We start from the raw sequence: 17,011 nt of genomic DNA, 5'->3' as shown, positions 1-17,011 counted from the left end.
CTGTGACCCTCACGATCGTAATCGCCAGGCTGGGGAAGCGGTCACAGTGAGGACAACCAACTGATTGAGCATGCTCCGCTTCAAGACACATAACACACAACAAATAACACAAGAAGATTGCTGGGTGTTATGTATCTTTGACACGGCAGCACACACTTTCTGAATGACTTGCTAAACATTTTTTATTCTCCTAGCCACAAGCAAACAGAGTTCACACACTCTGCTTGCAAACAAATGGCTTTCTGAGGATAAAGAAGCTGATGACGTGCTCTCTAGATACTGTTATATACCCTGCTTGCACACCTGTGACATCACCTGACCACACGTATTGCACACCTGTGAGTCACTGGCTCACGAGGAGCGTTCCCATAGCGTCAACTCCATGACGCAGTGTAGAGTTCCACTTCAAAAGGGAACCTTGACCCCCTGACCGCTTTCGTGACAGCCTAGTTCACTAGAGACATAGAGTGGAGAGTAGGATGTTTAGATGGTCATCATTGTTTATTTACCTCAGTCTTTCTCATTTCTTTTTCTTGACTCTTGCAGATAGAATGACGAATAAGCATTTGGGCAACCAGACAAGTGCAGCATTGCAGATGGACAATGGAGTGGAGGCAGAATTAAAAAACACCACGCACCAACAATGTGGCTGGTTTTCACGCAACCTGCTCCTTGCCCTCACTGTGCTAGGTGCGGACGTGTGTGTGTGTGTGTGTGTGTGTGTGTGTGCGTGTGCGTGTGCATGAATGTGTGGGAGTGTTTGTATACAAATTCAGAGATGTCTTTGTCTCTTTCCTTGGAAGCTCAGTTTATGATATTAATGCCTGTTTTTTGATCATAAACTCATAAAGCCAATCAAGTCACAGTGTGGTGATAAACAGGAGGGACAGTATTATTGCTGATCACTGTTTAAAATATACGGGAAGAGATTAGATTATTTCATTGATATGATGCTTTATGATGATTATGATGCTTTTTCATTGATATGATGCTTTAATCTCAGTCTCGGTCAGGCTTTAACTTTAGCTTTCATCTACTCTTTCCTTTTACTTTTACTCAGGGCTTGACATTAAAGGGGTGGTTGATTATGATTTCACATTTTAACTTTAGTTAGTGTGTAATGTTGCTGTTTAACCATAAACAACATTTGCAAAGTTACAACGCTCAAAGTTCAAAGCAAAGGGAGATATTTCCTTTTTAAGAATTCTCTGTTTAAGGACTACAACAAACAGCTGGTAGGGACTACAACAAGCTTCTTCCCTGGTTATTGACATCACTAACCCTAAAATTTACATAAACCCTGCCCCTGAGATCACGCAACAAAGAGGTGAGGCCATGTTATTGCAATACAATATGTAACACAAATGCAATAGCATGTCATAAAAGCAAGATGACAACATGACAAGTTATAACCGTAATTAAGCTAAGCTATACCTATTCTATCTTCATGCAGCATACACTCTGGCTCTATAGGATCTTACAACAGTTCCCACACAAGCGATTTATAGATTATCATGACAGAATATGCTAATCAATGACTTTAAAGGTGCTACAGAGGATGTTTTGTTTCATACAGTTTTGCAATATTACTTGAAACTGTCTTTACTAACTGATAAAAGACTATTTATTAGGTGCACTGAAAGGAATAATATTAATATACATCATCTGTTCACGAGGTAGGGCCTTAAAAACATCAGCCATAAACGATTGGCCCTCTGGCTTGTCAATCACTGCCGTGACATTCCTTGTGAGAGATGAGCGTGGCTGCGCGCTCCAGTAACTTTCCACACTCCACAGGCGCTGCATGCAATGTTTTTGTCAGGAGACAGGAGTAACAACTGCAGATTATGAGTTACCTGCGGTGAGTCCGACATAATGAATCCACTAACACGACACAGTGAATGCCGGTGGTAAACACTCGTGTTCCAATACTCGTGCACGAGTTTTGGGAGGCGTTCCCTCGAAATGAGCTGTGAAGGAGGGGGGTTGTTCTTACGCATGCACTCATTTCAAAAACTCAGTAACCGTCTTTGGTTTCTCAGTCGACGAAAAGATCCTCTGTAGCACCTTTAAGATAGTCAACTCCACATCAACTACATAAATTAAGCAACTAACCATAAACGTCCTGTTGCATTCTACATGTTGTCACTTCTTCTTGAGTCTCTTCATCATTGTCCGACACCAGTTTGAACATAAAAGGCTGAACAGTTTCTAACATTTTAAGTGAGTCTGCGTGGGTTGAATTTTATATATAATATATACATTTTTTTAATTGTAGTCTTTTAAAAAGACATCTGAAATAATAAACTAAGTGCGATGTAGTGTTGTCAAAAATATAGATTTTTCGATACATACAGACACAGAAATTTCTGAAACGCTTCCAGTACTCATTTTCCACAGAATAGATGCACGATACCAGCTGCTCTTTCTCACTCTCATCCCTCTGACAGTGAGTTGACACACAAACCCACCTCCCCTCACTCACTCTTTTCATTTGCTCCGGATGAATATTGTTGGTGTTACATGGGCTTGAATTTTGTGATCATACCCAAAAGTATGCGCATATAAAACCAGTTTTCAGTGCTAAATTGAGTTCTTTTTTGTTGCTTATTGCGCTTAAGCAGTCAAATACACACAAAATAATATTAAAATGCCGGTCTTGGTGAGTATTCACGTAAGCACAGTTAGTTATGTTTTCAGTGAACGTAAACATTTGAGAAAGAAAACACATCTAACAGTATAATGGATCCGTGTGTCAGGTCTTAAAGTGACAGCAGCCTAACATATCTGCTGCCAAATTATGAGGTAATATTACAAATATCTATATGGCAGTTTTCCCCCATGGTATCGATGTCAAAATTGTGGCTAGTGAAAATGCTGAGTGGCTAGTAACTTTGGAAAACCACTAGTCACTGTGTCTGGTGAGGGGAAAAAAAAAAAGTTAATGTCAAGCCCTGCTATAAACCTTGTCTGTGGTTTCATAACTGCGATCATCTGTCAAACCGCAGACAAATACCAAACTAGCAAGTTCTTTGTCATTTTTTTTTTTTTTTGGCCCCATGTAGTGAAACTGTTTATATAGCAGTAGTTTGAGATGTTGCAGATGCAGTGGTGCAGACAGTTATGCAGTGGTGTGTGTGTGAAAAACCTTGAATTCTAAAATGCTGTGATCCATACAGCTTTTAATGAGCAGGCTGAACATAACCAGTGTAATCGCCAAACTCTCACAGGTGTAATAGCAGGCACAGTGATGGGCATGATGCTGCGTTATGTTCCTGATCTGGACACAAACAGTCTCATGCTGGTTTCCTTTCCGGGAGACGTCCTTATGAGAATGCTAAAGATGCTCATCCTGCCCCTCATCATTTCCAGTCTCATTACAGGTTAGGCTTTGAACACAAGCTCTGTTTTCTGCTTGTTAATGTCAATGAAGTGTCTACAGCACAGAAAAGAAGCTGTTTATTTGTGTTGATACAATATCTCTCTCTTCCTCTCCCGGACTTGCAGGCCTGGCTGGTCTGGATGCTCGCTCCAGTGGAAGAATGGGCTCCAGAGCAATGGTGTACTACATGTCCACCACAGTAATTGCTGCTATTCTAGGTGTCATCCTGGTGCTTGGCATACACCCTGGGAACCCAAAACTCAGATCCAGTCAGGTCAGCTCCGCCCCCAGGAACCAAGAGGTCAGCAGTCTGGATGCCTTTCTGGATCTGATCCGAAACCTTTTTCCAGAGAACCTGGTCCAGGCCTGTTTTCAACAGGTAAAAATTAGTGTTTGTGCTTTTGAGAATTTATGTCAAGTCACCTTTATTTATATAGTGCTTTATACAATACAGATCGTTTCAGAGCAGCTTTACATGTGTCATTGTTCAGCTGAAGTCAATTCAGTGTTGAATCATTTCCATTGTAAAGATCATCAACTTCTATTTTAGTTTATTTCATCTATAAAGCAGTTCTATTGAAAACAGTGATATCCTCATCTAGCTCAGTTCCCTCCAGTTGTGTCAGTGCAGTCAGTCATGTGGGCAATTTACCTTTTCATCCTTTTGCTTTTCTGTCCTTTGGAAAATGTAATCTTTCAGAACAGTGGCGCAGAGGGTAGCAGGTTGCTCATGATGTGTAAAGAGCTGTGCTCATGGAGACCTGGGTTCGAGTTTAAACTTGGTCAAACTTGAGTGCTGTCTGTGGCCAGTGATTCACAGCCTTTTTTTTTTTTTTTTTTTTTTTTTTTTTGCATAGTTTGTTCATGTTTTTTTAGCACAAGCATTAAAGTGCGCCTATTATGCTATTTTAAATGTTACTAATTTTATTTTTGAGGTCTCCTACAGTTTACATGCATTCAAGGTCAAAAAACTTTAATTTTGAGTACTTAATCTGATCACATGACACAGTCCTTAACACAGAAGATGATAAACATTACCGTGGTGTGTATAAGGCTGATTCCAGATAACCAGCCTCTCATCCGAGGAGTTTTCTTCCAGTTAATGTATGCTTTAATTGCACCATTTCACAGTGGATCCACCTGGATCATGAGCTTTTCCCCTAATAGTTTGTTTGATTTGAGTGTGTTGCGCAATACATTTTTATTAAACAACAACAAACCCAAATGAAAAAAAGTGCACTAAAATACACTTTATTTTTAGTTTGTACACTTCCATGTACTTAAAGTACTCTATTTTCATGTACTAATTTTGTAAGAAGACAAAGATAAACACTAGGAAAAAGACTTTAATGACAAATATACTGAAGACTGGAAAGAATCACACGTCAACATTAACGAGAACCGACAAACACTGAAGGAGAACTGGGGACAAATGCTGCCTTCACATGCTCTCAGAATTATTGGAAAGAGTTTACTAGGTCAAAATTGCACATGAACAACCTCCCATTTCGAAACTTGAATACGATGAGCTCGTAATCACGACTTTAGAAGTGGGAATTATCAAATTTCTGATAGCACATGAAGGCAGCATTATAAGCATGGACCAAACAAGGGAACTGATGAGATAAATAACTACACACAAGGTGTAAATAATGACAAATCAGTACAAGTCAGGAAAACAAGGACACAGAGAGCAGAATACATGCATGTGACAAGCACACTTTTAAGTAATGCACTGATAAAATACTTCTGTATATTTGTTTTACTTTATCTGACTACAGATTTATCAATTTAAGTGTTAGTGCAAATTAGTGCATTTATATTAAGTGTACTTAAAGTCCCCCTGTAGTCAATAATTTTATCCCTTAAAACTCATCTTTGATCACCAAAAATACGTATTTAAATGTTTTTTTCCTGTGGAAAAAAAAAATCTTAATGTCTCAATAGCTTGAATGTAACTCTATACCCTTGCCTCATTTAATATACACGGATGTATGAATATGATAATTAGCCCCGCCTCCACTCACTCGCACAAGCTCAGACTAGATCCACTCGGTCAACTTACTGAGGTAAATGCACAATGGTATCCCTTTTTACAACGTCGGACATAACAGTAATTAATATGAAGTCAGTGTCTCTCAGAAGTCAAGATGGGCAGAGGATCACCAATTCCCCCAATGCTGTGGCGAAAAATAGTGGAGCAATATCAGAAAGGAGTTTCTTAGAGAAACATTGCAAAGAGTTTGAAGTTATCATCATCTACAGTGAATAATATCATCCAAAGGTTCAGAGAATCTGGAACAATCTCTGTGCGTAAGGGTCAAGGCCGGAAAACCATACTGGATGCCCGTGACCAAGGCTCATTTAAAATGGACTGTGGAAAACTGTTCTGTGGTCAGACGAATCAAAATTTGAAGTTCTTTTTGGAAAACTGGGACGCCATGTCATCCGGATTAAAGACAAGGACAACCCAAGTTGTTCTCAGCGCTCAGTTCAGAAGCCTGCATCTCTGATGGTATGGGGTTGCATGAGTGCATGTGACATGGGCAGCTTACACATCTGGAAAGGCACCATCAATGCTGAAAGGTATATCCAAGTTCTAGAAAAACATATACTCCCATCCAGACGTCGTCTCTTTCAGGGAAGACCTTGCATCTTCCAACATGACAATGCCAGACCACATACTGCATCAATTACAACATCATGGCTGCGTAGAAGAAGGATCCGGGTACTGAAATGGCCAGCCTGCAGTCCAGATCTTTCACCCATAGAAAACATTTGGCGCATTATAAAGAGGAAGATGCGACAAAGAAGACCTAAGACAGTTGAGCAACTAGAAGCCTTTATTAGAAAAGAATGGGACAACATTCCTATTCCTAAACTTGAGCAACTTGTCTCCTCAGTCCCCAGACGTTTGCAGACTGTTATAAAAAGAAGAGGGGATGCCACACAGTAGTAAACATGGCCTTGTCCCAACTTTTCTGAGATGTGTTGATGCCATGAAATTTAAAATCAACTTATTTTTCCCTTAAAATGATACATTTTCTCAGTTTAAACATTTTATATGTCTTCTATGTTGTATTCTGAATAAAATATTGACATTTTTTGGAATCGGGTTTGTAGTTTGTGACGTCAGAAACACCAGCGATTTTAAACCGTTTTTGGTTTATTGCAGTTTAAAAGAGAAAATACTCAGCAATGATGTTGACTTATGAATTTGCACATGGTTTGTCTTAAAGCAAGTTAAAAACACCAAATAGACATATGAACACCATTAAAAACTTGATTTTCACCACAGTTGGGAAATGTACTTATAACTAGTACATAAGTAATATATTTTTAATAAAATCAATTTAAACTATTATTATATAAAAGTCTACTAAGATTGAACTAATTTTTGAAGCATTCAAAGCACCCTTCTAAGAAATACACTTATAAAACCCCTCTGTATATTTTTGTGGTAGTATACTTTATTTCAGTGCATTAAAATTAACTTAAGTATTAGTGGTATTTAGTATACTTTTTCACAAATGTACTTTCTTGTATTTAAGTATTTTATTCTAGTGTGTTCAAGTATACATTATTTTTACCTGGGAAAACAATTTTCACAACGCTGTGGAGGGTAGAGACTATTTACATATGTTAAAATCAAATGTGATGTGCCATGCAGAGACTTCTGAGAACATCTTTGTACTGTATTACACTGTGAATTAATAGGCTTGATTTTCTTACTATCTGCTTGACTGACTTTTTTTTTTTTTTTTTTTTTTTTTACAATATTTATAATACAACTACAGATACAGATACAATATAATGTTTCTCTGTATATAATAAAAGGTAACTTTCAGAGCAATTACAATGAGTTTACATTCCTTTCTTGTTAAAGTAAATAATAAGTGTATATTTAGACTAAAATATTCTGTCTAAAAGTGTTTTGCTTACAGTTACAGAATGATCATCTCTTTCTTGCTTCTCTTTTCAGGTTCAAACGGTGATGAAAAAAGTAGCTGTGCCAGTCCAGAACCAAACAGAACCAATCGTTGTCAACAGGAAGAAACTGGAAATGAAGTGGGGAATGAATGTTTTAGGTTAGATGATACTGTTTTTTTTTTTGTTTGTTTGTTTGTTTGTTTGTTTTTCTGTATTCAAAACAAAAAATGCAGCATAACTTTTTTTGGTCTGGTTCTCAAGGGAGCACCTGGAGATGTTGCTTGGTACTCACACTTTATGCGACACACTTATCCTAAAAACTGTCCTCATCACTTTCCTTCTGACTGCTCTCCTCACTATCTTCTTTTCTCGAACATGGTAGATGATAATGATTTTTTTTTTTTTTTTTTACTAACATTAAAGGGTTAGTTAACCCAAAAATGAAAATTCTGTCATTAATTACTCCCCCTCATGCCGTTTCACACCCGTAAGATCTTCGTTAATCTTCAGAACACAAATTAAGATATTTTAGTTGAAATCCGATGTCTCAGTGAGGCCTGCATAGGGAGCAATGACATTTCCTCTTTCAAGATCCATAAAGGTACTAAAAACATATTTAAATCAGTTCATGTGAGTACAGTGGCTCAATATTAATATTATAAAGCGACGAGAATATTTTTGGAGCGTCAAAAAAAACAAAATAACGACTTATTTAGTGATGACCGATTTCAAAACACTACTTCAGGAAGCATCGGAGTACAAATGAATCAGTGTGTCGAACCTGCTGTTCGGAGCGCCAAAGTCACGTGATTTCAGCCGTTGGCAGTTTGACACGCGATCTGAATCATGATTCGACACGCTGATTCATTATGCTCAGATGCTTCATGAAGCAGTGTTTTGAAATCGGCCATCACTAAATAAGTCGCTATTTTGTCAGCAAAGGCTGTTGTCACTTTAAGAAGGAAAGCACGGACCGAATAACTGACACATCCGGTTTCTTTCTCAACTGTTCACTTCTGACATAACCGAGAGAATACTTGCCGAGACAGGTATTTTGACATAATTTTGTGTGTATGTGGCGGTTCAAGCGCAAGTAAAAGCGAAAGAGGAATTAATTCGGTGTTCGAGCGCTGACTCTCTCTCTCTGCGTGCGTGCGCTCGCGTGTTTCGGGGGTGTGTGGCTGTGCGCACAGATAACAGCTCTCGAGTCCCGATTTTTCATGTATTTTTTTAAACGTGTCCCTGTGAACCTGTCCTCAAAAATGTTGGTGCTCAAAATGACTTCCCTCCATGTTTACTGGTGCGCATTGTTTATTTTTACCGCGTACCTGCGTACCACTTATGTGCACCCCTGAGCATAAATGTAATTTTAAGTAAAACAAAAATATTAAAAGTGTCATTTCAATTGTGAATGTAGCTGCATTATTAGAAAACCAAATAATGTTACAAATTATAGATAGAAAATAAATAGATTGCTGTTTCATTTCATTGTTTTTAATTGTAATTTTGATTTACTTAAGGTTTGATTGGGTTCTTCATCACATTTGGTATCTGCATGGGGAAAATGGGAGAGAGGGGGAAGCTCATGTCTGATTTCTTCAACATCCTTAATGAGATCATCATGAAGATGGTGTCCATGATCATGTGGTCAGTATTCTGCCTTTATTTTGAGTGTGTTCCAGTTAGATATCTATTGCAACTGAACAAGTTGTTTTAGCCATTTTTTACTCTACTCATAAATAACACTAATTGATCTCTGCATGTTTTGATTCCTAAGACATGGAATAAAACAGGCTAGAGAAATGAAAAAGGTTTTGTTCAAATCTGTCTAACATGATCAGAGGCGTTCAGCAGAGGGACAGAATTAGAATAAAAAAGTATAGATTGTAAGGAAGAAAGAGAGAGGGGAATTTGTCAGGAAGAGAACAAGACAAGAATCTGAGAGAGAGCAGAATCATATTTGTGTTCCCATGAGTAAATGTGGGAGTTTTATTCTGGATGTAATACATCCTTCGACACATAGACCGCAGACAGATACCCACACTCTGGCAAAAACACATAGCTGAAAACAGAGACGGCGCTGAATTTATGAAACATGTCTGCAGAAATAAAACGCTTGATCCATAAATCTAACAAGCCATTTTACAGCACAAAAGAAGTGAGGCGGTGGGATGGAACATGTTCATTTCATATTCTATTACATTTTTAACATTAAAAGAACAAACACAGAATAAGTAAATACCCCAAAATAAAAGCATATGACAACAAAGACAGACTCCGCTCAGCCCTGAGACCATCCCATCTGCAACTAACTGTGTCCTGTGTTTTCCGCTCACAGTATGTAAACTGTTCAAACGATACAATAAACATCATCTGTTGCTTACCATAACAGACTGTGAAATATTTATACACAGCGTTTTAGATTAATTAAATTTAGACCACATACAAAGTAACGTCTTTTCATTTGCCGCTCAGGTTGCGAAACGGGGTAAATATGATAATCCTCTTGTGTGAGACTCTCTACCTAAAATATAAAGGCAGCTAAGACCCATTTATACAGGATGAGGAAAATAATGAGCGTGATTGGCATTTATATTGTCTTTGTAAGGTAAAAGAAGTTATTTAAATGTGCATATATTCATTCTCTATAAATATAGCATTATTCTAATAAATATGAAGAGCAACATTTTCAGTGCAACTCAGATTTATTTGCTATAATTGTCAGGGTTATGGTAAGTTTTGTTTAGTTTCGTTTTCAGTCTGTACTATGTTCCCATTTTGCCTGTGTCCTGCGTTCCCTAGTTAGTTTCCTTGGTTGTTAATTAGTTCCTTCACCTGTTCTGTTTTACATTGATTATTCTCCCTGTGTATTTAAACCCTCAGTTCATTCTGTTCTTTGTCGTTGATGTATTATGTGCTTCTGTATTCTCTGATTCTCTCCTGGTATCTTACTTATTCATCGTCAAGTGATTGTGGATTTACGTAGCGAATTGTGACAATAATACTTTTCACAATAAATATTGTTCCCAAGTAGCTCTACAGAGAATATTGCCTCAATCCCAATGACCAAGACACAAATACATTTAATTTAAAGGTGCCCTCGAATGAAAAATTTAATTTATCTTGGCATAGTCAAATAACAAGAGTTCAGTACATGGAAATGACATACAGTGAGTCTCAAACTCCATTGTTTCCTCCTTCTTATATAAATCACATTTGTTTAAAAGACCTCCGAAGAACAGGCGAATCTCAACATAACACAGACTGTTACGGAACAGTCGGGATCATTAATATGTACACCCCCAATATTTGCATATGCCAGCCCACGTTTCCAACATTATAAAAGGCATTAGACAAGGGCAGCCAGTATTAACGTCTGGATGTGTACAACCAAATCATCAGACTAGGTAAGCAAGCAAGAACAATAGCGAAAAACGGCAGATGGAGCGATAATAACTGACATGATCCATGATAACATGATATTTTTAGTGATATTTGTAAATTGTCTTTCTAAATGTTTCATTAGCATGTTGCTAATGTACTGTTAAATGTGGTTAAAGTTACCATCGTTTCTTACTGTATTCACGGAGACAAGAGCCGTCGCTATTTTCATTTTTAAACACTTGCAGTCTGTATAATTCATAAACACAACTTCATTCTTTATAAATCTCTCCAACAGTGTAGCATTAGCCGTTAGCCATGGAGCACTATCAAACTCATTCAAAATCAGAAGTAAACAATATAACAGTATACAATACTCACATAATCCGACGCATGCATGACGAACACTTTGTAAAGATCCATTTTGAGGGTTATATTAGCTGTGTAAACTTTAAGGCACTGTTTAAGGCAAGCGCGAGCTCTGTGGGCGGAGAGCACGAGATTTAAAGGGGCCGCAGCATAAAATCGTCGCGTTTATAATTATGCCCCAAAATAGGCAGATAAAAAAAATTAATTAAAAAAAATGTATGGGGTATTTTGAGCTGCAACTTCACAGACACATTCAGGGGACACCTTAGACTTATATTACATCTTTTAAAAACACAATCTAGGGCACCTTTAAAATAAGTATTAAAATTTGCCACAGATTGATTGATTGATTGTCTGACTCTCTGAATGTTTATTTCCTACTATTAGTGCTAGAAAACAAAATTAGAGAACAAAAATTATGGCTCAGTAACATAAAAAAACAGTCTAACTCTGAAAAGAGCAGCTAAAAACCCTTGACTAACCTCCAAGTAACTCGACTGGTCTGTCCTCAGGTACTCTCCATTTGGCATTGCCTCCCTCATCTGTGGGAAAATTGCTGCCATCGGTGACCTGGAAGTGGTGGCGCGACAGCTGGGCATGTACATGGTCACGGTCATAGTTGGACTCATCATTCATGGCGGGCTCATCCTGCCATTCATATATTTTGCCATGACTCGGAAAAACCCCTTCACGTTTTACTCTGGTATCTTCCAGGCTTGGATCACTGCTCTGGGAACAGCCAGCAGGTACAGCTATCATACTATTCACATCATGTGTTTATGGGAATATGAAGAGTTCTGGCAGCACAGATTGAAGAGTTAAAGGTCACATTTGATTTGAGTTGTGAGATACTGCAATCTTTCGCTGTTTTACATATAGCGAAGCCAAAACACATTCTAATGTTGAAATATTATATTTTGTACTGGTATGTGGTCTAAGATGTTGGTTTTTTTTATATAAACGCAAACATAACTCAAGAAATCAGATAGATGACTTGATATATTTTAGACAATCATAAATCACATGACCTTATCTGGCCAAAATAAAACACACACTTTCTGATGTTTTCCAGAATAGTAGTCTAGAATGATTAATCTGTCTAAATGGAAGGGGAATTATGAAAACATATTTTAGAGAGTTGTTTATGAATAAATCTGGGTCTGTGGGATTATATCTGTTGAGCTAAACATTTTCTGAATGTTAAACCAACTGTCAATTTGGCACAGAATATGCATTCAATCCTATTAACTTTTTTTTAATATATATAATTACTGTTGTTGTGGGTTATTTTGGACACATGCTTAGTGAAGGCAGTTTTTCAAATGACAAATTAACATTTGTTAAACAATTGTAACAAATATAACTTTCTCTTTCTCAGTGCTGGGACATTGCCAGTGACATTTCGTTGTCTGGAGGAGAATCTGAATATTGATAAGCGTGTGACTCGTTTTGTGCTGCCCATTGGAGCCACTATAAACATGGATGGCACTGCACTCTATGAGGCCGTGGCTGCCATTTTCATTGCCCAGATGAATGATATTGCCTTAGATGCAGGACAGATTATTACTGTCAGGTAAGGAACTATGGAACTGAAACCAGACAAACTGCAATAAAGAATAATAACCCTTTCATCAGCAAAATCCCTGTCTCTATCGATATATAAATAAATATACCTCTATATTTACCAGATTAACAGTCAGTTTTTAGGTTGCATATTCATATTTTAATGACTGCAAATTTGTAGTAATTTTTATTTTATTTAAATTATTAAAATTATTTTATTTTGTTCAGGTAAGACTTTATTTCCTTATATGTGACTCTGGACCACAAAACCAGTCATAAGTCACACAGGTATATTTGTAGCAATAGCCAACAATACATAGTATGGGTCAAAATTATCGATTTTTCTTTTATGAATGAAATGTTCAAGGTGTCTGAATATATTTTGGTTTGACTGTATATGAATTATAAGTCATAAAGTCGCTGCACTGTTCTCACACGCAGCCTGAATACAGTTTTGATTTATGAGTCACATGTTTGGCTTTACGATCCTTTGTGTTGTTCCATAACAATCTGGTTATTATTACAGTTATTATTATTTCTTTTTATTACAATGGCTCTATAATTGTGATACAGTTACAAAACTTTAACCTGCAGCTACTTCACATATGTTCTTCTTTCATATCTTCTTCCAATCCATTTTCATTTTATTTGTTGTTTTCCGTCTTTGCTCCATTGAACTTTTTCCATTTTTTTCATCCTTTTCACTCCCTCTTAATAGATCATATCTGTCAGTGACGCCTCATAATGTCTCAGTCGTCGTTGTAGTATCATAATCCCCTTTCTTTCTTTCTTTCTCTGCAGTATGACAGCGACTTTGGCCAGTGTGGGAGCGGCCAGTATTCCCAGTGCAGGTCTGGTCACCATGTTGCTAATCTTGACCGCTGTGGGCCTTCCAACTCAAGACATCAGCCTGCTCGTCGCTGTCGACTGGCTTCTGTGAGTTCAAACAGCTCTGTTTGGGTTACGTACAGGGCCGTCGCTTACATCCCCCTGGCGACAGCTATGTGTATTGTTTCGTGTGTGGAGTCCTGACTAATTATCAGCTGTCCACATGAACATAAACAGCTATCCTGAGCTGTTCTGTATCAGCTTTTAGAGCTGTCTTTTGTGTATCTTTAGAGACAGAATGCGCACCTCCATTAACGTGGTGGGCGACTCTTTCGGGGCAGGCATTGTGGACCACCTATCACGGGCAGAGCTTGCTGTGATCGACGGAGACATCCCTCTATCAGACGAGGAGTTCGTCCCCCCTCCACCACTGCTCACTGAAATAGACCTTATAGATCCTCTCAAACCACCCGAACTGCCCCCTCGCTCCCCGCGCCCTCCCAAGCTCAATCATCACGCTCCGTCTCTGACCCCTTCACAGTCTCAATCGCACTCCATCCCGCACTCGCCCCGTTCCGTCCGTTCTCCGTCACCTCACTCCATCCGTTCGCCCTCTCCTCGCTCTGTGTGCTCTCACTCCCCGAGGCCTTTCCGAACACATTCCCCTCGTCTTTTACGCGGGACAGAGCCTGGATACTGTGCCCTGCCCACTTACGACAACCAGGTAAGGCTTTAAGTCATTGTAATTATTAGAGGGAAGAAAATTATTTATATCATTGTTTTTAGATTTTAAAATTTATTTTGATGATCAAAGTTTTTAAGCGATGATGTTCTCAAATAAACGGCCACACACTTCTTTGATCTGTTGGTCTTAAAGTGATAGTTCACCTGAAATTGCAATTTTTCTGTTATTATTTACTCACCTTCATGTCGTTTCAAACCTCATGACTGACTTTCTTCTGCGGAACATGAAATTTGCTCTTTTTCTTTTTTTAGTATACCACAGAAGTGATCAATATGTCTTCTGAACTATTACGATTGTTTTGTGCAATGAACAGAATGAGTCATTATTCACTCTCAAGCACTCCTTGACATGTTTAGGAGTGTTCATGAGAGAAGTTGCACTGTCCAATCTGTGAACAAATATTTCTTTGGACGGAGGGTTATAAACAGAACAGTTATTGTAAGAGTGGGTTTATCTCTGAAATTTTGATCACACTTTTTCTACTCTTTAAACAGCATTATGGTAAAAATGGAACACTATGGCAACAGCTTTCATACGTTTACTCGACGGCGTTTTGCTTAGGGGGTTGGGTGGAACTGGCAGAACAGTTTCTTTCAGTTTTATCCCCTCCGTTTGGCACTTGCGTTCGTAGTCATCCAGTTTGAAAAGTCTACAAACACAGAGGTTTTTCAGATTATTGTCGCAGCATTCTTTCCATATTTATGATTCTTTGCAGCCTTTAGCTGCTTCCTAAAGTGCGCTGGATTCTTCACTAGAAACCAAAAATAAATGTTGAATGTTTACTCTTTGAATTCTTGTACCCTGGAACAATACATGTCGACACAATTATGACTAAGAAGTTTGCTAAGAAGTATTTCCTACTAAAAAGCAGTCTGTTTTCTCTAATCACGTAGCACCAATTAAAAAAAAAAAACGCCTTATACTGTATAGGCAGCCAAGTTTTATTGAAAGCCCACTTTGCCAGTGGTTAACTCTTTCCCCACCATTGATGAAATTTTCCAGCAATCCATGTTTTCACTAGTATTTGGTGGGGGGCGCATATTGCACATATTCTAAAAGAAGAATAAAATGTTTATGTTTTGTTTTTTTGTTTAAATGAAGAGGCTCTGTTATTTCTTTTGATATACTGCATGTTCAGATATACATACAAAAAATATATATTCTGGGGGCCATGAAAGTTTTGTGAAAATGATCAAAAATGCTGAAAAAAGGGAATGGAGGAAATAGTTAATTGAGTGGTATCATTTTAATATACCAAGCCACTTAAAGTCCCAAAATCATCATTTTACGTTAAAATGTACTGATAACAACTAAAATACAAGTGGTACAATAGGGCCTGTTCAAAAGAAAAAAGCCACAAAAAGACAAAACCATCAGAGTAAGAAAAAAACAAAAATAAGAATAAACAAAATTTGGTATATAAAATATAATGATATTAGATGTGGCACACGGAGACTTCTTGGAATGTCCTTTTATTGTTTTACACCATAAATTATATAATAATTCACAGTTTTTTTCTGGCAAAAACCATAATTTGACAGAAATGTTAAACTATTCACAGTTTTTCATTGTATATGGTACAGTTAACCAGTGAAAAAGTTTTTACTTTTATAATTTTTGCAGCCTTTTTCTGTAAAAATGTCAAATATTTTTTACAGCAGTTCGGTTTGTAATGACATGAGAGTGAGTAAACTATTCATGTCAGTCTGATCAAGTAATTCCTATACTATGCAGTTTTTGTTGTGGATATTCTGTTCCCTGACACTCATCACTTTAAATCCTGCAGATTACCACACTTCCCAGAAGTTTCCGGGAGAGAGGCAGAGACCGGGAAAGAGACAGAGAAAGACAGAGACTGAGAGAACGGGAACGGGATAAAGAGAGCGAGACTGAGGAGGACGAGGAGAAAGAAAGAATGATGGACGAGGGGAGCGAAGGAGAGGAAAGTGACGACACGGCATACGACAGACGCCATGCCATCCCACCTTGTGACCTGCCCTGAACAGGAACAGACAAAGCTTTACCACATTTTCACAATACTAATTCTGTATTTCAGCACCCACCTTGCTGGATGAAAGACTTTGAGTACCTACGTGTGTTGTGTGTTTGTTCTGCTTTGAGAAACTTGACATAATTGAATAGAGGGTTCAAGTATGTTTCTTAGTGTCAGCTTAATAGTCTAGCAACACCAATTGTATGTAACTTACAGCTTATTTGCTTTTATTGGTTATTTGCTTTTACAGGATTTCAATAATAAACCGGATGAGTGCTTTGAGCGTTTATTGCACGTGCTGTGCCAGTCTTGATTTTACTTAGTCTTTGACTTCCCTGTCATATAATTTATCTAGGCTACTGGGATATTGGTTGGAACACTTACTGTCCCTGCGCTGCACTGAAAAACCCAAACTTACTCAATGATTCGAGGAATGGAGAGCCTTGACTCATTTGATCTGCCTTAGTTTACTTTCATAGCCTAGATTTCCTCTGTTCACTGCCAGTACATCATAAACAAAGAAATGACAACAGGCAGTTCAAATGAGCCGAGGCAGTTGGTTCCTATAAACAGTCCGTAGTTCCCATTTTATGATTTGTTGGGTTTTTCTTTTGACAGTGACAAGGACGTCACAAGCAGCTTTGAGTAAACTGAGGAAGTTTCTCTCCGTATGTTCTTTTCGTTCTGCAGGTCTTAAAAAAGTGAATCATAGACTGAACACATAATTTGCATGCACAGATTTACTAAATACTGTTTAGATTAGTGGGTGTGACGTACACAAACGTGACGTACTACATTTTTGTCAGCGTGCAAGTCATCC

The 17,011-nt window shown here is 38.0% G+C and overlaps 1 protein-coding gene across 6 annotated transcripts in view; it reads left to right on the top strand.

The window, feature by feature from the left end:
• Positions 1–16,485, top strand: part of slc1a9 (solute carrier family 1 member 9) — a 37,646-nt gene extending 21,161 nt beyond the window's left edge. For 5 of the 6 annotated variants that reach the window (XM_048203796.1, XM_048203793.1, XM_048203795.1 and 2 more), the window contains 10 exons: positions 547–690; positions 3,231–3,383; positions 3,508–3,761; positions 7,365–7,470; positions 8,833–8,959; positions 11,575–11,808; positions 12,441–12,635; positions 13,427–13,561; positions 13,745–14,177; positions 15,985–16,485. In XM_048203796.1, the coding sequence (XP_048059753.1) occupies positions 552–690; positions 3,231–3,383; positions 3,508–3,761; positions 7,365–7,470; positions 8,833–8,959; positions 11,575–11,808; positions 12,441–12,635; positions 13,427–13,561; positions 13,745–14,177; positions 15,985–16,200 (1,992 nt within the window). In that variant the 5' untranslated portion in view covers positions 547–551 and the 3' untranslated portion in view covers positions 16,201–16,485. The remainder of the gene's footprint in view (positions 1–546; positions 691–3,230; positions 3,384–3,507; positions 3,762–7,364; positions 7,471–8,832; positions 8,960–11,574; positions 11,809–12,440; positions 12,636–13,426; positions 13,562–13,744; positions 14,178–15,984) is intronic. The other variant, XM_048203797.1, reaches the window with a different exon arrangement.
• The last annotated feature ends 526 nt before the right edge of the window (positions 16,486–17,011 follow it).

The sequence above is a fragment of the Megalobrama amblycephala genome, linkage group LG1 (genome assembly GCF_018812025.1).
Source record: "Megalobrama amblycephala isolate DHTTF-2021 linkage group LG1, ASM1881202v1, whole genome shotgun sequence".
In the NCBI taxonomy this organism is placed as follows: Eukaryota; Metazoa; Chordata; class Actinopteri; order Cypriniformes; family Xenocyprididae; genus Megalobrama; species Megalobrama amblycephala.
The sequence above is the reverse complement of the archived record's forward strand: the minus strand, read 5'-3'. Positions and strand labels throughout refer to the sequence as shown.